Here is a 23,354-nt window from a genome sequence, read left to right on the forward strand (position 1 = left end):
ACGTAACATTAGCCTACAGAGGAGGAACCTCGGCAGAGCAAGTAGTGGAGGGGTAATGGTCCGTGACCGCCCTCTTCGCCCCCCTCGACAGACCTGGTACCACCACGACCCCGAGCGTGGGACAGTTGAGGGATGTACCTCACCGACAAGACCTTCAAAGAGGGTGTCTCAGATCTGTCGGTGGTGACTTTAGCTCCAAGAAGAGGAAACTGGTTTTAACCCGGGACCTATAGCTCCCTCAAGAGGGGCCTGGACTCGTGACTCGGCCCTTGGGGCACCTCAGGGGAACCCCTGACGACAGAGCTACACGAGCCCCTCCCAGACCTGGAAGACCCTGGGAAGGAGTCCCCTGGCCGTGGCGCCCTAAAAAGTAAAGAATTTACAGGGCGTTTCTTTTTGTCGATGAAAAGCTGGAAATGAGGTGAGGAACGTGCTGAAACACTTCCTCCCACCGAAGAAGACTACAGTGGAGTGCCCGGACGGATAAGGAGTCGCAATAGAAGCACAGATCCCAATGATGTTCCAGGTCTAGACACTTCAAAGAGAGCGGGGATCCGCCCTAGCAAAGCGACATTTGCATGGAAAACAGGACACGAATCCCAGACGCTCCAGCATAGACAAAGAACTAGATGACCGAGGAACCGCAGCAGGAAGGAAGGAAATAGGGAATAAAAATAAAAAATCCCAGTGATGCTAATGCACCCAGCCCCAACCGCACGGAGAAAAGGACTGAAGTGTTGCGCGAGGCAGAGCTCAAGAGGGCGGGGTTACGGCAATGTGCGGTACCCCGCGTAAAAATAAAACTGCCAAAAATTTGCAATTATTGATGCTTTTTTTAAAAGTGCTCCGGTCCCGTCCCAATGGACGGAATGTCCCGCAAGTATGGAGGCAAGGGGCCGGGAAGTAGGACTATTGACATTTACAGCTAAGGATTTACATCTCTTACAGGCTCAAAGCAATGGGATGTGAGCTATGCAATCAAGTTACACTGATCAAAACAAGCTCGGCCCACACACGGTGTGATGAAGTTACTGTAGCCAAATCAACAAAAGGAGAGAACACAGCAGGGGGTGCGGCAGTGGAGCCGGGTGGCTTGGCAGGTAAGACACCTGCTATGTGATTCAACCCCGTAGGTTGGTAAATGGGGGATCCCAAGAGCTACTCTAGTACTCCTAAGGCTCGGAAGAAATTTTAAAAAAGCACATATAATGCCTAAACATAGCCAAAAAAAGAACACTTTGCTTGGTTAAAAAAAACGTCAACTACACGCACACCAGCAGCAGATGAGAAACACATGCAGCATGGAGAATGGACTGCCCAAGGCCCATAAGCTTGCACATGGAGCAGAAGCTCTAGATTGGCACTCATCCGAAGGACAAGGCCTGCCATGGACTGTGCACCAGGCCTCTGATGAATCTTATGTCATCGCTTCTTTCCCAGAAGTAGCTTTGCCCCATGTGGCCAGAGGATGGCAGCCACTACCTGATCCTGACCCTGGGGGCGGCTATTTGAGGGAGAATCACATGGGGGAGGTGACACTCAGGGAGAGGACAGCATCTGGTGTGGCAGCCGTGTCTCACCTATCAACCCTAGAACCCCTTCCTACACAACCCTAAGAATAATCCCTTCCCTAATGGACTCATTGGTTGTACTTACCCTACCATTCCCCTAATAAAGTAATAGGACGAGAAAGCATAGGAGTTACTTTAATGAAAATTCATCCCCCAGGATTGGGACGAGAAAGCTCTCCAATGACTCACTCACAAGAGCGTTACGTTACAAGGGCGAAGAATAGAGGAATGAGGATTACTTGCAAGAACCACATACAGCAGTCTAGTCTTTCCCCAAATCATATTGGCCAGAGCTAGTATAAAAGCAAGGAAAGAATCAGAAGTATGAGAGAGGACCAGGTAACAAGAATCGTGTGGTGCAGAAGAAAAGGTTTTGGACTGCTATTCCAGAGAAGAGAAAGGGGCACCCTTGCACCCAAACAGCTTGTGGAGAACTGGAGAGTGCTGGGGTAACCAAGGGGCCGCTGTGGGCACCAAAAAGTGGGAGAAACCCTGGGAACCAGCAGTGTGCCAGAGAAAAGCTGGAAGCTCCCTCACTGGGAGATTTCCCCAATTTATGGCAGAGCAAGGTCCCGGTGGCGGCACAGGAGTCCAGACAGCTACGAGGTGTGAGGGGGCAGCCCGGTGAGCAACGCATTTTGGAGAGGCATGAAGTAGAGCGTGAGGAAGCAAGTAGAGCGTGAGGAAGCAAGTTGTGCTTCCTGAAGGATGCAGAGACTGGGACGTTGTCCAGAGTGCAGACGCTTACAGCAACCTGCTTTGATTGTAAAGAGAAACCTGGGGAAGGAAGTCACTTCCCCTGAAAGTGGATTGCAGAATCCAAAAGGTGAGAGGAAAGTCATATGTACTTTTTTTATACTTTAGGAAGCTTGATTATTCTTGGTTTGAACTTTTTGGTATTAGTAAAAGGAACCTGGGGAAGCGAGCCATCCCCTGGAACTGTGAACATTGCCCATTTGGACTTTTGGTTTGGATTTATACCTTTTGTGTTGGATTCAAACATTTGCACACTTTTGAAAGCAAGAGAAAATTGCCTTTGCATCTTAGATTTAGTTTAGAGTGTTGAGGGCCAGAATAGGATTTCGGAGTCCAAGACATATTCTTACTTGGGACATCGCGACAAAGGACAGACCCATTAGTTTTACTGTTTAAAACATTTTATTAATTTGGAATAAAACAATGATATATAAAAACCGGCATATCATTATTGAATATCGAACAGTCTGAAAACGAATGTAACCGAATAAACAATTGAATACGAGCATATTATTCAAGTCGGCATCAAGAATCTTATTGAAAATTGCATAATGAATGAGACAAAAAACAGGGGAGGACAAAGACAAGGACATGACGGGAAACTAGGAGAGGAGAGGGGTAATGATAAAATATGAACAAGCTTATTTTCATCGTGAGTGTTAAGGTACTGAACAAAAATATTCAATTTTTTGTTAAACTTCTGCATAACATCAAAAGAAGAGGTATGGCATTTTCCTATCCCATGTATAGAGCAAACAGTGTTCCACCAAATGTTATATGATAGGTTGGTTGTATATTTCCACTTATAAGAAATATTCTGAAATGCAATACTTACGAACAAATTAAACAAAGAGGGACAATCAATGTGACAAATAGCTGGATTAACAATAGATCCAATCATTAGGTTACCAAGTTTTAGGGGCTCTGTTATATGAAAAATTTGCAATGGAGACCAAATTGAAGACCAAAAAGCGTGCCCATGTTTACAATTAAAAATTAAATGAATGAAGTCTGGGTTAGGTGCAGAACAAGACCAGCAGTTATTAGGTACATTATCTATAGCTGCAATAGAGTAAGAAAGGCACGATGAAAATTGAAAAAGCAGGTGTGAGTAACATTGAAAATTTAATGACATTTTCCATATTTTAGTCCAGTGGTCCGGGGTTGGTTGTAGATCCCATTCAATTTCCCATTGTCTGAGTGTTAGTACTGAGTGAGTTAGGAGAGAGAGGATCAGTCACAGTGGAGCAATAAGACTAGCTTCAATAATAACCCAAGGGGGCGCGCTATCAATATGAGATTCAGAAAGTTTGAAAATAGTGGTTTTAAGACAAAAGCTTTGCGATATAGCTGAAAATTGGGGAATATAACTCCACCCAAGGCTTTGGGGAGTCTTTATTAATGCCAATACGCAGTACTTTGTGATTCAATAAGAATTTGAGAAGCGAATCAAGTTTTTTGAAAAAAACATGAGGCATGGATAGCAGTGGGAATCATGGCTAAAGAAGAATAAATGGGACTGATCATCATTTTAAATCGTATGAGGCGTCCCCACCAGGAAAGGAAAAGGACCAATTTGAAGTCATTTCTGACATTTTTCAATTAAAAGATTAGTATTAATAGTAGTGTAAATGTCTTTGGTACTTAGGAGTCCTAGATAAGTAATATGAGATGGTTGCCAAGACAATCCAGATAGAGCTGTATTAAAAAGCTATAAAGAGGCAGAATTTCAGACTTCTCAAAATTCAATTTGTATCCGTATACTGAGAAATAAATATTTAAAGTAGCTATTCAATTTTGAATAGATGAGGCAGGATTAGATAGAGTAAAATGTCATCTGCATAATCAGATGGATTAGTTTCAATATTATTTATGCAGATACCTTTGATGTTGGTGTTCGTTCTAATATTTTGAAGAGGTTCTAGAGCAAGATTGAATAATAGGGGAGATAGCGGGCAACCTTGACATGTTCCTCTTTCGATTCAAAAAGAAGAGGAGAGGGAGTTATTAATAAGGATATGGGTGGTGAAAGAAGAATAAAGAATTTTGATAAGATTAATGAAATTAGGAGGGAGGCCGTGCCAGGATAGGGACTGGAACATGAAGGGCCAGGAGACACAGTCAAATGCTTTCTCAGCGCCAAGGTTAAGTAGGGCTAGAGATTTTTGGGATTTTTGTGAATGAGAATGTATTGAAAAGAAGTCTAGAGTTGGTAGAAGTGTAGTGATTTTTGATGAAACCAGATTGATCAGGATGCACGAGTTTGGGAAGGTGTGATTCTATCTCAGTGAAAAAGTTTGAGTTGGAATTAATGAGAGAAATGGGTCTGTAGTTTTTAACTAAAAAAGGGGTCTTTGTCAGGTTTGGGAAACAGGATTAAATGAGCCTCACCAAAAGAACCAGGGCTTTGACCTATATCCGCAAAATAGGAATATAATTCCAGAGGTTTTGGTGCAATAGAATCAATGAAAGATTTGTAGATGTCTGTGGTAAACCCATCGGGGCCTGGGGTTTGAGATCAACAATGGCTTGTTTAATTTCAGAAAGGGACATCGGAGTATCGAGGGAAGATGGGTCCGACTGGCCAGATTTACTTTGTTTATATCAAAGAAAGAATGGATATCTGAATTATTAATAGAAGGGTCAGAGGTATATAAGTTGGAGTAGAAATCAAGAAAGGCATCACTAATATTTTGGTTTGGTTAATCTGTTGCCAACGGGAGAGATGATTTGGGTGATGAGGGATTTTCCTTTTTTTTTATTCAATTAGGACGCTAGCATATTACCCGCTTTGTTGGATCCGCAGTGAAGTTTTGTTTTAGATTTCCGCAGTGAGTTAGCAGCTCCGGCTGTACACATTTTGTTGAAATCAATGCGTTTAGCCATTAGAGTTTTCATAGTGGTGGGATCCGGGTAGGATTGCTCAAGTCGTTTAATTGATGCGAGGAGATTATTATGAATGAATGAGTTCAGATTGTCTTTTTTGACAGCAACAAACTGTACTTTAAAGCCACGAAATGTAGCTTTAAAGGCGTCCCAGTTATTAAAGGACGTATGCTCCGGACGATTATTGTGGAAGAATTCTTGAATAAAAGAATTGGTGTTTTCAATTAATGACTTATTGAGTAGAAACTAATTAAATTTCCATCTGGTATAAACTTGATTAAAGGGTATCCAATCAAGAGTGGTGGTGAACAGTGCACGATCAAAAATAGTAATGGGGCCAATATCCGAGTGCAAGATTGAGGAAGTTAATGAGGAATTAACAAATATATAGTCTAACCTGGAAAAGCATTGGTGGGGGAGAGGACGACGGTGAGGGGGGGGGGTTCTTTCTGCTGTAAATATGCGTTGTACATCTTGTATGCATTGCCTGTAACCCCGTTTATGCTAAGTTGTAACCTTTCTGAAATGTGCCCAGATACCCTTGGTTCGGTGCGCTATATAAATCAATAAAACAAAATACACGGACAATAGTAACCAGTAAATTGATATTTGCATCAATGATAATCCATCTGCCTTCAGGGTCTTTATCTTCAGCAACTAGTGAGAAGTTCAAATGTTTAATTATTAAAATAGAGACTCTATCTTTGTCTAGTGCATTCGAATATAATGTGTGACTAATCCATGGGGCTCTAATCTTAAGGTTTTCTGTATCTGAGCTCAAATGGGTTTCTTGGCGGCATAGGATATCTTGCTTAACAAGTTGAGATAAGACCTTACAACGCTAATAGGGTGTCCCAAACCTTTAACATTCCATGGAGTTACTTTAATAGACATTTATAAATGTGAGTAGGATATTGGCTAAAGAAATGTATAAAGCATAGAGAAACAACTTTCAAATACTGTAGTGCATAAGACAAAGCGTATTTTAGTGCACTTGAGGCAAAAAAACATACCGACAACACTATTAACATTGAAGTATAAGGAGTAACACAGGAGGGGGAGACGACAAAAGTTGAAAGAGCATATAAGCGAACAAGTTGAAAATGTAAGGATGTATAAAAGTAAAGACTTAAAGGTGAAGAAGTGATTAACAAGATAGAAAGTGCATAAGAGTACCATAGCGGGAGCCAAAGTACAGAGATGGGCGAGGCACAGACCAGGAAGAGCCAAGAGCAAGAGGAGAAAGTAATAGCAAAAGTTGTAGAAAAACATGAACGTATGTCATAGTTAACGATAACAAGAGGCAACAAAGCTAACGGGTTAGTTATGTAGTAGATTACATTTTGGTAGAGGTGACAATGAGGCTAGGAACCATATTTATGAATTTCAAGATTGTAAAGTAGCAAGAGAGGGATCGATTGATTTGATGGGAGATGAGGTAGATGTAGCATCTAATGGAATAGAGGATGTTGACCTGCTGCGTTTAGGTGTGAATTTGATATAATTATATTCCAATAGTCGGTAAAGGAGGAGGATGATGATGATCCAAGGTGTGGGTGTTGGCAAAAGATTTTGAAGGAGTAATATCCATTGGTGTGATTTGCAAGGCTTGAAGAAAGTTATGAAGGTTATTTGGTTCTGTGAACTCTTTAGTGGGGCCATCTAGGATGGTGATGATCATCTAATAAGCCATATCTAATGTTAAGTGATTTTAGGAGAGGTCTCATATCTAGGAATCTTCCTTTTGGCTTGGGTGATTCTAGAGAATTCTGGGGAAATAAATAAATTCTGTTGCTCTGAAATAAAATGTTTTTTCTAGCAGATAGTAGAACTTTACGTGCTTGCTAGTGTCTAAGGCAGCAAGCAATGACTGTCTTGGTGATGAATTATTGTTGGAAAACCGAGGTCTGATTCTGTGGGCAAGTTGCAGCTCTAGTGGGGATGAGAAGGTGATTCCTAGAGTTGAGGGGATACAATTAATAAGAAAACTGATTGGGGGGGAGAGGGGGTCATCTCCAACTTTTTTGGGGATTTCGTAAAAGCGTAAATTATCCCTTCGATTTCTATCTTCTAACTCAATGACTTTGTTTCCAATTGTGTCAGTCTTCCTTGCATGTTTTCCAAACCTTCCACTCTATCCTCCACAGTGCTGATTCTTTCCTCTGTTTCCTCAAGTCTACCAGAGGTGGTCTTTATTTCAATTTTAAATTGTTTGATCTCATCTTGAATGGAGGATGTGCGGGAGTCGAAGGAGGAAATGGAGGATTGTATATTACCATGTTCCTCTAGGATTTTCTCCATACAAGCATTGAATGGAGTGCTGTCAGATGTCGAGGATTTAGTGAGATCCGACATTGTGATATGTTGAGCTGATAAGGTATGGCGAAGACCGGAATAGATGTGTTGAACTAGATGCTAAACATTAAATATGCATGCAAAGGCTGGTTTGAAGAGGCCATTTGCCGCCAAATTTACAAATACTAGAATCTGATAGAGAACAGAGCAGTTGCCCCAACGAATGTTGTGCGAATTGATATTCTGGTAAATAAATGGCAGTACCAAGATTCACCAAGCAAAGACATTTTGTTTAGCGATGGAAAATGGAAGTTGTTTTCCAGCGGGTAAAGAATTTATGATCGCATGAGCATCTTCACAAGTGAGGCTTCAATGACAAAATGAGAACACCAGGTTGCACCGAATTATTCGAAAGAATCACAGGGAATGAGCATGAAAAGAATACACAAGTTATATTAAAGTGCTGCGCATCTGTGTTCTTAAGAGAACATAAAAATTAGCATAGGTAGTAATAGGTGCAGTTTAGTACATGCGGTGCAAAGGCTTACTTAAACTCAGCCTAAAAGCGTGCTAAAAAAATTATACCTGAGAGAGAAGAAATGAGCAGATGCCTTATGAAGTATAAAAGCACTTATTGGCTTTGTGGTGATGAAAGGGTGCTTCCCGACATGAGTGAGATGTCTTAGTAACGAGAACCAGTCAGCTGACAGGATGCGTCAAAGCACTGATGACGCAAGGCTGTGGATGTAGGCTCCGCCCCCAACACAGCCAAGCAGCACGAAGAAGGTTCACCAGCAGTCAGCAGGTGAGACAATGGGCGTCTTCACAAAGAAAAAAGGCTGAATTCATTGTCAGACGACGTTGCCTGTGGTTATTTTAAAAGCATGTTTCCGTAGTACGCGCTCCGACAACGTGAGCGTATTTTCTGAGGAGAGTGAACGCCATAATGCTTGTGACGATATCCAGTAAATATGTATGTTTACAGCTGTTCAGAAGTGCCGCAGGTGCGCCAAGTCCACGTACAATATTAATATCCCTGGATTATCTCAGATAAAGAACTTTAGAACAAAGAAAGTACCGTTCTGTAAGTTCAACGTTTCCTCTGCCCCAGAGCTCAAGAGTTATGCGGGCATATCCGTTGCCGATTGGCCATGCATCCCCCCCCCAGACCCATTAGTTTTGTTGAGGTAGGGAAAGGCCTCCTAGAGTAGGGATAGTGAGGTGCATTTTTCCACTCTTCATTTAATAAAAGGTTTGTAAACAAAACAATGAGTCCTCTGTGTCTGCATCTCATTCCTGGATTCTCACACCTCCAAGCAAAACAGACAGTAAATCAGGTCCTCACATTTGGCGAACCACTGCGACCGACAGCGTTCAATTGGCAGTATACTCGATAGGCCGAGAGCTGCCTTTGTAAAGCCAGTTCCCTATGAAATTGGCAGGTAAAGCAATGGCATAGGAAGCAGCCATGACACTGTCTGAGCAGGCCTGGATAGAAGAACAGTATCTAGGAGACTAGGAGCAGTACAAGAGCTGGAAGGTTCAGAACAGGAGGGTCACTTGTGTTCGATCCAGGTAAACACAGTGCGCCAGAACCCGAAGGTTGATAAGTTAAAGCAGAGGGCCTCTTCAGGGCCTGGACACATTGAGGGCAGAGTGTACGTTTGCTGAAGCGTGTCAGGGGTGCTACATGCCCCTTCAGGTTGCTGAAGTGGGTCAGGAGTGCCATATCTCCTACAGATGGCTGAGCAAATAGGGCAATATTAATACCAAAGAAAGAAAGGGTTCAAACTAGTGTGGCAAGTTGTAGGCCACCAGCACAACCCTAGAGCTAGTACCCAGGTAGGTGAAAGAGGTGTTGCAGACAGTTCAGGGAAGCAGAGAAGAAGCATCGGGTGGGGAATGTCACAATTGCCCATTCCAGACCCCTACAGACATGGTCTCCAAATGCCACAGGGCACCAAGCCACACAACTGCAGCTAGGGTCGTGGAGGACTGGACCCATCAAGACCACATGAAGTGTCCTTGAACACCAACTCCTTGACACTGACTGACTTTGCACTCTGGCAATATAACCGTCTCAAGTCGGGAACATACAAGGTCTCTCTCCTCCTGACCACCATTTGACTGTAGAAAGCTCCCATCTTGTGTTCTATAGAGAGCTGCTAGTGTCCCATAAGAATTCACACAGCCCATCCTGGATGACTGGTGTAGGGGGAAACAGGCCACAAGGCTATGGCATTTCCAAAATCCAAGGATTTAGGGACAGACAGTCCAGCAAGGAAGAAATTTTAAAAACATCACCTTGCCTATCTTGGCCAAGTGTATGCAAACCCCGATTACTAAAACAATTGACTCCGATGATCCGGAGATGCTTATAAATAACTACAATCAGGAGATTACTGAAATGCTCGATAAATTTGCACCAATGAAAGAAACTGGTTAGAGATTTACCAAATCGCCACAAATGGTTCTCCCCTTCCCTGGCAGAACTCAGTGAGCAAAAGGCAGGCCGAACACACCTGGCACAAAGATAGATCCACTACTAATCTGTTAGATTGGAAACAGAAAGAGAAACAGTATAAAGCAGAAATTGTTGAGGCTAAGAAAAACTTTTACAACAACCAAATTAGCTTAGCTGGAGATGAGACAAAGGAACTCTTTCGCCTTTTTAGATCCTGGGAGAAACCCACTGCTTGTCGTCTTCCTATAAAACCGACAGATAATGACTGCGAACAGGTACAGAAGGCTTTCGCAGACAAACTATTAAAAGCCCAAGACAAAATTAAACTAGAAGCACAAGCAGCCCTGTCCCCTACACAAATGCCTACTCCAGTACTTACCGAGACACATCATACTTGTATAAAATTGCCACAAACTCAGCCAGCTTCTACATCTAGCAGGGATACTTATCAGGTTCTGCTGCAGGTTTTACCTTTAGAGAGTCTCCTGCTGCTGATATTTTGAAAATCCTTAAGTCTATGCACCCCACTAATTGCCCTGGCAAACTGCTTCCATCCAAACTCCTTTTGGAACATAAGGAACTTTTCGCGCCTTTTCTTTGTAGATTCGCAAATGCCTCCTTTCGAACATGTGTCATTCCTCAATCAATAAAGAATGTAGCAGTTTCACCGCTGCTAAAAAAAAGTGGGCCTTGATCCCTCTGACGTAGCAAACCTAAGGCCAATCACCAACACCCTGTTCTCCCTTAAGCTAATAGACAAGATAGCAACTATCCAGCTACAGGCCCACGTCCAGATGGCTGGCATCTTACATGTTAAGCAGTCAGGGTTCAGAAGCCATCATGGCACAGAGAGTGCCCTTCTGGACCTGCAGACATATATGCTCTCTAGACTGGAAGATAGCAAGTCAGGGCTGCTGATGTTGGATTTATCAGCAGCCTTCGACTTGCTAGACCACAAAAGCTTGCTTGACAGAATGCAGACTGTTGGGGGCCTCTCTGATAATGCCATAGCCTGGTTGAGAGCATTCCTGGAGGGTCGTCGGTCACAGGTGCATTGGGGGGACAGTTCCTCTGGGTCACAAATCAGAACGTGTGGAGTGCCCCAGGGGGCATGTCTTTCACCACTGTTATTTAACATCTACATTTTTCCTCTCCGTTACGAATTAGATCTTTTCCAGACCTTTTTTTGTAACTATGCCGATGACTTCCAGTTGGTCCTCAACATTACTGGCGATTATGACACGGATCAATTTACAGTAAATGCAGTTTATCAACTGATAAAACAGTGGATGTCTACTAACTGGCTGTGTCTGAACGCTACAAAGACGGAGCTCATGATCTTTGGCCCACGTCAGGCAAAAATCAAGTTGGGCCAGGAGTATACTGGTTTTAGGATAGATGGTACTTTCATCAACACCGTGCAGAAAGTAAAAACCTTGGGCAGATTCATGGAAAACAGTTTAGACTGAAGCACATGTTGCAGCCATTACCACTAGCACTAATTATCATCTTAAAGTGCTCAGGCAAGTTGCACCACTAGTTTCGGTTGAAAACCGTATTACTCGTGAGAGCTGTCATTTTACCACGTGTAGATTACTGCAACGCACTTCTAGGCGGTGCAGGTAAAGCAGAAATCCAGGAGTTACAAAAAATACAAAACAAAGCTAGTCGCATTGCATTGGTTTCCTGTGGAAAGCAGAATTCAATTTAAATTGATAACTATATGCCATAAATGCATCTTTGGTAGTGCTCCTGCTTAACTTAAGGATGTCATTAGCATGTACCAGCCTAAAAGAAACCTCAGGTCGGCTGAAGGCTATCTTTTGGTACAGCACCGGGTGAACCGCTCTCGAGGCTCTGGAAGGGCCTTTCACATCCAGGGAGCTAAGGCATGGAATGCATTGCCTGCATCCCTGCGCAAGGCAACTGATCTTCTTGCCTTCCGAAAACAATTAAAAACGCATCTTTTTAATTAGAGTAAACTCCTGCGGTAGTCTTTTTACTCACTGTACTCTGTTCTCTCGGCGCCTGGATGCCTATGGGCTTTGGCGCGGTATAAGCACAACAAGATAACATAACAGGACCAAGCTTCAGGGATATTCCTTAAAGTTAGGGTAACCAGGCTAGCTGGCCACCCACAGACACTGGAAGGAGCCTTTACTTTTCACATCTTTATCGCTAGGAGGGCTTCATATTTCTGGTACATCCCAGTGAGTAATTACTTAAGCCATTAAGTCGGGTAGCAATGGGGAAAGGGATACCATGGACTAAGCAAGCAAATGTTGCCAAGTATTCTTACAAGCCTTTAAATAAAACTATCTGAGCCAGGTGGAATATTTATGGAGTGAATGTACGCCTGTCAGAGGATGATAGAGGGATAAAGTGGGAGTAGAAAGAAATGGAAGGGTAGGAGGAGCAAAAAAGGCACACAATGAGCAGGTGTGAAAGGAAACGGGAGAACAAGAGGGTTATTTTTGAAAGTATCGGGACAGCGAATACCTTCAAGAGGGAAGCACAGACGAGGGGCATTCAATTTGAATCTGGGAGTCTATGGGACCACTTGATAACCCTCAGGCATGAACACCCAATTACGACCCTACAGAGGTCCACCTCCATGATAAGAAAGGGCCTGGGATCCATGCAAACATGACTCCAGTCCTCCACACAGCACATTAAGAGAATGGCTCAGTGTCTGCTCTCGGGGATGCTGAAAAGGGTGGATATGCCACTCAACTTTTATAAGACAGGACTTTTACACTTGTATTCCATAGATCAATGAGCATCATGTGAACTCTGCAGTGAGCCAAACACAGGCATAGAGAGAGGAAAGTACAGAATAAGCAAACTGGATTCCTAAAAGGATAATTCAACCTGACTGGCAATTGACACAACAGTTGAGTGCCCTCTGTACAACTTGAAGAGTCAAAATATAGGCAGTGAGTTCAGAGGGAGGTGCAGAAGGAATGTGTGCGCTATAAAGGAGCAGGAGCAGAAAAGATGCTTTAGGTTTGGTGAGGGTCTACAGAAATGAGGAGGCTGCATGCTGGGAAAAAGACTGAAGCGTGTAATGCATAACGGCCAGGCTTCTGGATTGCCAAGGGGTGGCAGCACCTTGCACAAGGTGGTTGGCGACTTCTGGCATAGCCTGTGGATTGGTAGATTCTGATTAAGCACGTTACTACGTTTTAAACTGTTTGCTGTGGGGGCATAATGTAGAGGCTTGTGGTTATATTGCTAGAGTTGGTCAATGCCTGCACCTTGGAAGGTGCTTGTAAATAAGAGTTGAAGATTCACAAATGATCAAAGGGACACACCAACAAAGTAAGGTGATTCATGCTGGTCACAGGCACGCCATTCCTAAAGCTTGGGCTCCCAGCTGTTTGGAGTGTGAACATTTACATGGGGGTCTTCCCCTTCAGTGAGAAAGGGCATACTACTCGATATAGGAGAACCCTTCAGGTAGGAGCAGTTTGCTGCTGATTTAGGGACTACCGCTAGGTTGTAAGGGGAACAAAGCCAGTATTGGTGGAATCCAAAGTATGAAGTAGAACATTGCTACTTTTAAGAGATCTCCGGAGGTCGGGAGTGAACATTGCTGGATAAGGGTAAAAGAGGTGTGAAGACACATTTGAGAGCTCAGTGTGGTGTACAGGTGTGATGCAGGTTAAGGGTATATTTCTAGAGATTTAGACTCCTTGTCACTGGCAGGGACAGTCCTGCACTGGGGCTTTGTGGGTTTGAAGGTCAAAATGTTAGAGTTGTGGATTCCCATCTGGTGATGCAAACACATTGCATGACTTAGTGTTTAAAGTAGGAGTGACTGCATCCTAAAGTTGAATGTTCCCTGGGGTAGATTACATAGCGCTGGAGTTTGTGCATAGTTGTAGAAGTGGAGGACATTTACTGGAGGTGGGACTTGCTGTGGACCCGCTTCAGGAATTCAAAACAATTTAAGACAGCCTTAATATTACAGACACCCTGTGCACTAACGGAATGGGACAAACACTTTAAAGGGCGCTATAATCCAGCACGTGTGAAGACAAGGGCACACTTGCACAACGTTTTGTATGTTCTCTAGCTTAGCTAAGAACAAGGAAACATTTTACTGCCTCAGGTGGGCTGGCTAACACACGGTCAGTTGGCAGCCTTTAGCATTACATGGTTAATTATCTGATAAGACACAAGAACAGGAAATATGCAGTTGACACAAATATGTTTGAAGTATGCACATTTACAAACTCGGGCCCCAAAGTTTGCAATGAGCAGCAGTTGGAAAAAAAGTTAAGATATCGTCACCCGATAACAGAAAGCCTTCATACATAGCTTGCAGAAGAACGTAATTCTGTAATGTTAAAGATATCCACTTCGGATAAACAAAGTGACACGACTGTTGAAAAAGCAGATATGACAAATCCACACGTGCAGGGAAGCAATGTCTTAATAAAAAAAATGGCGCATCACGATGGAGAGCGCCACGGTCTAGATGACAGCGAGAGGGGCTGGGGAAAGGAGCAAGACATTGCCAGGTCCAGAGTAGCAGATGCCCATTGATTATATTTCCTCTCTAACAAGTATGTAACAAATGGATCGTCCTGCTGTCATAAAGCTTAATGATAGGCATGTAGCGGAGAGTAGCTTAGAAGGAGATGCGTTTCCCTAACTTTCAAACTAAACATCACTTGTTTCAACATCTGAATATTCAACATGCTCTTTGCTTATATGATAATCTTGTTCATAGGTTTGATATCAGCTTTTTCTCTAGCTTGCTTAATGAGGATGAGAACCCTCAGAAGAGGGGGGGGGGGTTCATTAATACGATAACTCGTGTAGTGTATATTTAAGTGCAAACAGTCAGAACGCTTCCTCCAAGTGAGTCAAGAACCTTCATTTACGCCCCCCCCCCACACCCCATCCCAGTATGTAGGCTTAATTATGTCCATAACACCAGAGACTAGGCCAGACTGTCTTTAAGTGCTGGGACACGGCCTAGGGTGTTTTAAACATGGATGACTTGGGGTTGATTGTCACAGCCTCGCAGGAGGTGGAGATACAGGGATTGTGGTCACACCTGGACTGCAGGCAATCGTATCACTGTAGGTATGGAGGGCACATTGTTGGTGCCGAGTCAGCCAGATGGTGTGGAGGGTGTAAGTGAGGCATACTTATTGGTGGGAGTGGAACATTACAGGAATTGATGGAGCACTGTGTGTGTAGAGGACTCATTGCAAGTTTCTTACAGACAAACTTTACTTACCGGTGCACCTTTAATGGCTGGCATCACATCATCTGGTTTTCCTTTATCCAATACTTTTCTGTGTTGCTATAAAATAAAGAAACAATGTCAGGACTGAACGAAGACAATGAAATAAATCCAATCAAAACTAACCTTGAAGTGAATTGCAATATTAGAACTCACCTCCAGTTTAATGAGCCTGATGGGAAGCCACCAGTCCCGGGACAGATACAGCCCAGCAAAGTCCACCCCAGCCTTGCCCGTTATGCGATTATAGTGGTTAGTAACCTGGTCAAACAGAACTCCTACAGAAAAAAGCAGTTGTGTTCCAGTATAGTACTTAGGGGATAGTGCCGCAGAGATAGAGGAGTGACACACAAGACAGAAAGCGGATGTCAGCAGATCAGGGAGAGCTGGGGAGAGGTGAATTGGAAACTATGGAGAAGGGTGACTGCAGTAGACCGGGGGCCTGGGCACTGACTAATGACCTAAAAACTGCAAACGAAAACAGTCTGGTCAGACTTGAGGCGTGACAGGTAAAGCAACCATTTCAGCTGAGCTATTTTGATTAGCAATTAAGATAGACCTGGTTATTTAGCATGGGGAGGTATCCACAGCATAATCATTTGAAAAATGTCCTCGCCGAAGAAAACTAAATTTGCAGTGCAGTGATTATTAACCTTATTCCTTGCACAGATATGAGAGTTACATTCTGCCATGTTTAGTCACCTGGGAAATTCCTATGCAAACAGAAAGGTGCCAGGGGAGTTTCATAGGGTATTCACATTGGGCAAACGCTCCTCTTCTGTGTTCAGGCAGTATTATGTATAAACAATCCGCTTTAGTTAATATGTTCTGGGCCTGCTAAACGCAAAAGGGAATTGAGAGTTAAATGCTAAATCTTCAACAACCATGGACTCGTGGTTATGTTTCGCCCTTAAGTGATGGGCATGGGGTGCACGGAGCAGGTGTCCATTCCCACAAGTAATGTGCCAAAATGTAAAAGCCCATGTAAAGATGTAGATGTGAGCGTCAAGGGAGTTGAAAGAATTAAAGAAAGTAGGCTACGGCAGGGGAAGCTCAGTGTAATTCATTTTTGGGAGGCAAGCAGCAAAGGGGTTCATTATTGAGAAAGGAAGGCACTCGAATTATGTATTTGGCTCCAGAAGGGTGGGGTTAGGCAATGGGTGAATAGAATGCAAATAAGTCTGAAAAGCAATGCTGGATTTTGGGAAGGGAGTAAGAGGACCAAGGGGAAAGGCAAGAAAATTTAGTCTGAAGGGACAGCAGTGAGACAAAATTAGCCCATGTGGCCGAACTTTCTGCTGTAAGGGAGCGTAGGTCCCAATGAGTTGGGTGAATTGCTAGGTCCCGGGGTAGGTATTTGGTCTAGAGGTGGCTGTGGGTGGTGGAAAGAGGGCAGAGAAGCACACATGAGTTAAGGTGGCTTAGTCAAAAGGAGGAAGACCAGTAGAAAAAAAAAGGGAATAAAGGTGGTGTGGAAAGGAGGAAATGCATTTTCCAGGTGTGGAAAAAAAGATGGGTTGACAGTTTAATACAGGTGGGGAATTGAGGGCCCAACTCAGAGGGTACAGAGAAATTCAGCCCTAGAAAAAGGAAATGTTTGGAAAAGGGCAAGACAAAAGGATTGGTGCCATGTCAGTTGATGTTTTGGACTACAACTCCCATGATCCTTGGCCAATGTATAGAAGTTGGATATTCTTTACTGAAAGGCTTTACATTAATGTAGAGGTGCTGGGTGAGAATAATTAAAGGGGAACATGCACAATTATGCATTAAGGGAATGTCCACACAATATATTTGAACATTCTTAATGATTTAATGCAGAAGAGAAATGCAGTGTACAGCAAGATGAGCAACCTTTACGGTATGGAGTCTTTAGTGGAGATAATTTAGAAGAAATGTGAATCAGTGAGGGATTATGTTTGAGCCCAAAAGCATTAAAGACCAGGTTTTTCAGACAGAGGCAAAACCTTGTTACTCCACTGTAGAAAGTACAAAGGAAATCTGGTTTTGGACAAGAGGAGGAGATCCCGGGGAGGACGAGGGGGGTTCAGACATCTCAGAACCAACCAAGTTACACCATGTGCAGCTTTCACCCAATATTTTTCTAGGAGCCAAAGGAAAGCCTTGCATTGCAAAACAAAGGAGCTAGCAAAGTCCCGGTTCAACGACAAAGATGGTAAGCAGGTGATGGCAAACGCCCAGGTAGGCGGACGTTGCAGTTCAGGAGAACTAATCTGATGCTGGGTGGGAAGGTGTGGTGCAGCTAAGTCGGTAGCTGGAAAAGCAGTCTTGGTAGTCAAGTAGTGCAGCTGAAGTGCAAGAGACTATGCAAGTTGCTTGAGCAGTTGTTGGTCATAGTTCCTACCCACTGCAAGTCTATTCAGGTAATCGGTGCAGAAGCCACAAGATTAGCCATGGAGGGAGGGCCCAGAAAGCACTTTACATGGAACAAGGAGTCTTTGAAGAAGTAACCACCCAGTTGGCCACGTTGTGTCAAGAGAACAGAGCACGTGTGGTTGCCTCTGGTCTTGTGAAGACGTGCGAGAGGTTCAGAGCTCAGCAGTACTTTGCTTCTTGTTGCTGGTTCAGGAGCACGCTTCAGCTACTTTTGGGATGTGTCCCAGCAATTGACAAAATCTAGGGGACTGAACCCCCCCCCCCCCCCCCCTCAGCCCCACTCCCCACCTTTAAAGCACATTTGGGAGCTGGATAAACCCAAGGGAGATCTACTTGAGGACATGGACCACACGGTGCCTTTGGGGTACCCTGTCCTGGGAGTTATAAGAGCCCCCAGCGGCACATGACAGTTAAGTCACCTGCGAGGCCCTGGATGGGAACTTACTGGGGAACAAAAAAAAAGGTTGGTGAATCAGCAGGAAAAGTAAAACTATAAGGGAATGTGCGTATTTGTAGGATATAACATTCAACCTAAAACTGAAAACAACTGGATCAGAGGATCTGCTATAAGCTGGAGTCAAGAGGATACTGCTTTGGCCAAGTCACACAGCCTTGAAAATGTCATCCAAGGGAACACATCTTTGGGTAGGCCATGGAAGTGGCTGAAGAGTAACTAGGCCAGCATGCCCTTAGGAGGAGAAATTGTCAACATCTTGTAGACTTCAAGAATGCACATTACAATCCAGCAATCTATGGTGGCCTACAATGCTCTAAATCCCAGCGATAACCAGATAGATATTACAACCAAGTGGCCAGAAGAATGATCCTCCTTGGAATGCTAGAACTCAAATTTTAGTGCCCCACTAAATCCAGAATGTGCAGAATTATTTCAGCTTCTGAATAGGTGTCCTGGAAAAAGGCTGGTAAGGAGACCTAGTTGATATGAAACTCAAAGACAACCTTGGGTACAAAAGTCAAATAAGCATGCAGAATCACTGCCTTACCTAAACCTCAAAAAGGTCAGATGAAGAGAGACCCTACAATCGGATTACCCAGAGGGTTGCAGTAACTACCACTAGAAAAGCTGTGTTCCATGTTACCAGCCAAAGCTCTAAGGGAACCATTCTGAAAGACTGACAATTTGTTGAATTATTTTCAAATGCCTTGATGGGTAAAAGGACTGCATAGGCAGACCGAATTAAAAGCCAAAAGAATGCCTCAACCTGCTGGTTGGATAAGGAAATGGCAGTAGAGCCTACATTCAGCTAAGCCACAATGGCTTACAAATAAGTACTACAGAAATCCGACCTGACTCCAGAGTTAGTTGGATGCATCATGAAGGACAAACCTGTAGCAATGAAGCCTTCTGGATGAGATTTTTGAAGTTCACATACATATGGCAGATGCTTTGATCATTTCCTTCCAGCTGTGAGGAGTCGGGAATGAAACTCGGACACAAGTTAGTCATGTTTTTGGTTAAAGACTTATTGGAAACAAAAGGGTTGGCGAAAGCCCTCTCTGACCCTGCTCTAAGAGGAATTTCCCCATCTGAAACCAAAAACTAAGGATATGTGTATCAGAATATCCAAATCAAAACAACCCTTGTGTTGAAAAGTTCTATTCTGACCCTCACACTATAAACTAAAATGTAGGGTGAAAAGGGAAATGTCTTTAACCGTAGGTGATTGCAAAAGAAGTTCATAAAGTAAGAATAAACATCTCCAACACAAGTTCTCAAAGGGCGAAAAGCCTTTGGCTTCAGAGTGTGATGCCCTTTGCCTGGAATTCACCTCAATACACATTATTTGTCTAACATTTATGTGCGTCTTTCTTGGCCCACAACAGTTCTGTCATTTACAAAGCTGCTTAGCCTTGTATTTCCATTTCTTTCAAAACGTTACTTTGTCTGGTAAACACAGTTCCACAATTCGTCTTATGGCTTTTTGAATACTTGGCAACTGCCTGGTATACTCCCCTGCCAGGACTTCCTACATTTACACAGGAAACATTTATATTCCATACCATCATAACTTGATAGGGGCCATATTAGCAATATACTTTCTTCTTTCTCATTTGGCCTCTTTACTTTCTCTCCTTCTGTGGCTTTAATTAGTATAGCTTGTATTTGGAGAGGTCGCTGAAATGCCCCCGGGGTCCAAATTGTGTTTGGGTTGACTCGCCAGCTCTTGTTGGCGTTCTCAGCCCAGTTAGCGCTTAAGCGGCAAACGTGCAGCACATGCTTTCCTCTCTGCACTGCTCTCCGTCTTGCGCAGTCTCACCTCAGCACGCCTGTCTCGATCCAGGTCCCGGTCGGTAAAACGTGGCTCTGTGGTTGTTGCATGCCCAGGAGTTTTCCACAGGCGGGTCTGTGGCACAACCGGTCCTCTTAGTGTAACCTGTCCTCTTAGCGTTTCTCTTCTCCCTTGCTGGGAGGCCACTGGGCTCTGCCACAGCGGTTTGTGCTTCCAAGCTTAACAAGCCGCACAAATGGATGAGGCGTCTTCCACACAGCAGCAGCCTCCATGACTCAGCCTCCGGTCTTTAAATGTCCCCATGTACAGGGCATTTAGAAAACTAGAATGCTCACTGAGCATGTGGCACCTTTCGTTCTGCATTGCTCTTTCCCTCTTCCCAGTATTTGGGTGATTGTGGGAAAATGAGTACATGGTCATCAGGTGACAGATTACTTGGAATATCACTCAACGGTTCTAAATTATTCAACACATAGAACAGATTTTATTTAGAACTGGAAAAGGTGGTCATGGAGCTTCCACATTTAAGACCAGGCATGGAGGTTTGGTCTATAGAAACTTGGGAAAGGGTTTCTCCATTTTCCCTAAAAGGGGGGTGTAGATTTATGGCAAAAGGGCATGAGGCTATTGGGTAATAAGGGGGTGGAGGCATCATCTTCACAGGCAAAAGGGGACTACCATCTCATCTAATGAAGCCCCAACATCTGCCCGGAGGCTGTCTCCACGCATGTGATCCTCCCGCATTATAGTCGACCCCAGGATCAGGTAGCGGCTGCCATTCCCTGGCCACATGGAAGGTGGTCACCACCAGGGAGATCAGTGAGCACTCCATTAGATTTCCTCATCACACAGCCTTGATAATTTTCATGTTTTTTGCAGAATGTGAAGGAACCAACCATCATGGCCTTAGTGTACAGGCTAAGTGTAGCTACTGAGAGGATGAGGGTAAATGGAGCCCCTCACGGAGGTATCCAATCGCTCCATCTCAGGAGGAATAGCCAACAATGGCAGACAATCTGAGAACCAGACCATTTGGCCACTGAGGAACTATCAAAACGAAGTAGCAATTTTCTGTCACCTCCTGCACAACCTAGGATAGCAGAGGATGAAGAAAAACAAGTACAGAAATGACGTCGAATGGAAGGAGGGCACTGCTTAGTGAGTCCGGTTGTGAACTCTTCAGGATGCATAAAAGGGACACTTTGTTGCTCTGTTGCCAAAAGATACAGCAGGGTGAGCCCTACTGCTCAATGATTGGTTTGAAAACATGCATGGACAAATCCACTCTTCAAGTACACGGCACTGCCTACTGCACAATGTGCTCCCACACCAGATGGGTTGCCACTGAAAAGATACAGTGGGCAATAATATAGTGCTGCATAGATGGCGGGCTCGTGCCTCTGGTCAATATTTTTTTTTTAAAAAGACATCAGTTTGTTTGGGGAGAATTCCATTTTTGGGTGTTCCCCCGGTCCCATTCTATGGGACACCCCTAAAAACGTTTTGCTTTTTCCTGAATCTTTGACCTTGTTTTCTGGTCAGAGGGACTTCTACGAGTGCCCCTGCTACTGCAACCCTTTTCCTATGCCGTTGCATCCATCCCATATGGCTGCTAGGACAGGGTGCTTTTTAAGACTGGCCCCCTTCATCAGACTGCCCCAATACACAAACCCTGTGGGTGGACTAGAGTGCTGGGTGGTTTTGAGGGTCACCCAGAACAGCTGGCTGACAAACTTGTGTGCATCTGCTTGGTGTGAGATTCGAAGGCTAGCTTGGGCCATACCATGACTGAATGGGTATAATATTTGGGGGTGACCTATGCATTCCTCAGGGCTGGTGATTCTTACCCCAATTGCTGGAGGATTTGCAGGACAATGGGATGCTGAATCTCTAGGACCAGGTTTGGCCATACCAGCTGTGCTTTGCAGCATTCGTTCTTAGCTCTGGATTGTTTTTTTTAGCTACCAGAAGTATTTCCCAGGCTCTGTTCCGCTTCCTAGTCCTCTCCACTGGCTGGACTGAACGTCCTGCAACGGTACCATTTCTGGGCCACTTTCTCCTCACCTTGCAGCCTCGGTCATCCCAAAGGCGATGGGAAACCACTACCCTACCTCAGCTCTTTGCCTTGGCCGTTTGTCTCCTGCACTGTTGCCATCCCCACCCACCCCACCCTCATCACTGGACAATTTTCTGCTGCCCAGTTTTCCCCTTCAAAGAGTTTGGAGCCACTTAGGCAGGTTTCTACATTTTTCCCGGTGCAGCCATCGTTGTTGCTTCTGCTCATGGCTAGTGGATCACACATCTGGCAAAGCAGATTATTCTCTTAAGTGTCTGGGTTGCCCTGGTCAGGAGTGCAAGTGCCTAAGAACTGGATCCTCAATCTTGTCCTGTAAAAGAAGTGTGGTGTTCACCATGTGGTTTTGTGCTCTTGATCAAAGTACTTTAAATCTGGCACTGGAAGTACTAACTGCTGGCTCCATCCTATTCTCTCCCCCCTCACCCCCAATCGGGGTCCCCTGTGGCCTGCAGTAGTGAAGTGTTGGCGGGCCCTTCACAAGGTTTTGTCATTAGAGTCCATCAGGCTGAATTGTGCTCCTCTTCCTTCCTTACTGGGTCTTCTGGATGATGAACCTGGAATCGGAGCTCTTCGAGAGGGTCACCCGTCTTCTGGAGTTGGCTGCAATTTCAGCCGCAACTGTGGGGTAGAACAAAGATTTAACTGTCTTTATCCCATAAACATGGCTCTGCTTATGGACGTTGTCCAGCAATATCCTATGAGGTACTTTTCTGAAACACCTGAACAAAGTGACTTAAGGGTTGTTATCTAGACGCTGGCCGATTTCTTTTGTGCCCTTTGGATTCTTTGAGGTGTGGGCTAAAGACTAGAACTTTAGTAGACCACCGATTTTATTTATATATGCTTACATTATCTGCCATAACATGGAAATGTGTGAAGTTGCAATGCTACTGTTGGTCATGTTGCGTCACTTTATTGCCTCGAGTGTAAGGAGACCATTCGGATCTGGTATTTTAAATCTAAACATGTTCTGAGTTTTGGTATCCCTCTGGGCAGTGTTGTGAATTTTTAACCTCTACTCTCCCCCTCTAGGTGTTACATATTGCAGAAGAACTACCTGTCTAACGCACTTTTGATACATAGTGGAGGTCATGTGGGGAAAAAGGGCCTGGTAATGCATTAGCATTTGTGGGTCAGTCATGCTTCATTTTCACTCCCAAACCCTTAACCTTATAGTTTCCGAGTTTACCATGAGGCAAATCGTGCTACCTTGAGCTCAGGATTTGCCAGTCTGTCTTTGGCACCTTTACAAAGAAGCCAAACAAGCCAGGCGGAGGACTCGCAGTCATCTAACAAGACCTTGTGCCTTGCACCAGACAACGTCAACATTGGCTCCTTTGCCCTCAACTGAAACTGAACGCTCTCCCCTACAGACAGTCCCCTTCCATCTCATCTA

The 23,354-nt window shown here is 44.2% G+C and overlaps 1 protein-coding gene across 1 annotated transcript in view; it reads right to left on the reverse strand.

Annotated features, from left to right (window-relative positions):
* UBFD1 (ubiquitin family domain containing 1) overlaps positions 1-23,354 on the reverse strand; it is a 391,487-nt gene that overhangs the window by 167,964 nt on the left and 200,169 nt on the right. Inside the window, exon 4 of the mRNA XM_069647393.1 lies at positions 15,227-15,292. Coding sequence (XP_069503494.1) covers positions 15,227-15,292 — 66 coding nt within the window. The remainder of the gene's footprint in view (positions 1-15,226; positions 15,293-23,354) is intronic.

The sequence above is a fragment of the Ambystoma mexicanum genome, chromosome 2q, assembly GCF_040938575.1.
Source record: "Ambystoma mexicanum isolate Mex_15411 chromosome 2q, UKY_AmexF1_1, whole genome shotgun sequence".
NCBI classification, from domain to species: Eukaryota; Metazoa; Chordata; class Amphibia; order Caudata; family Ambystomatidae; genus Ambystoma; species Ambystoma mexicanum.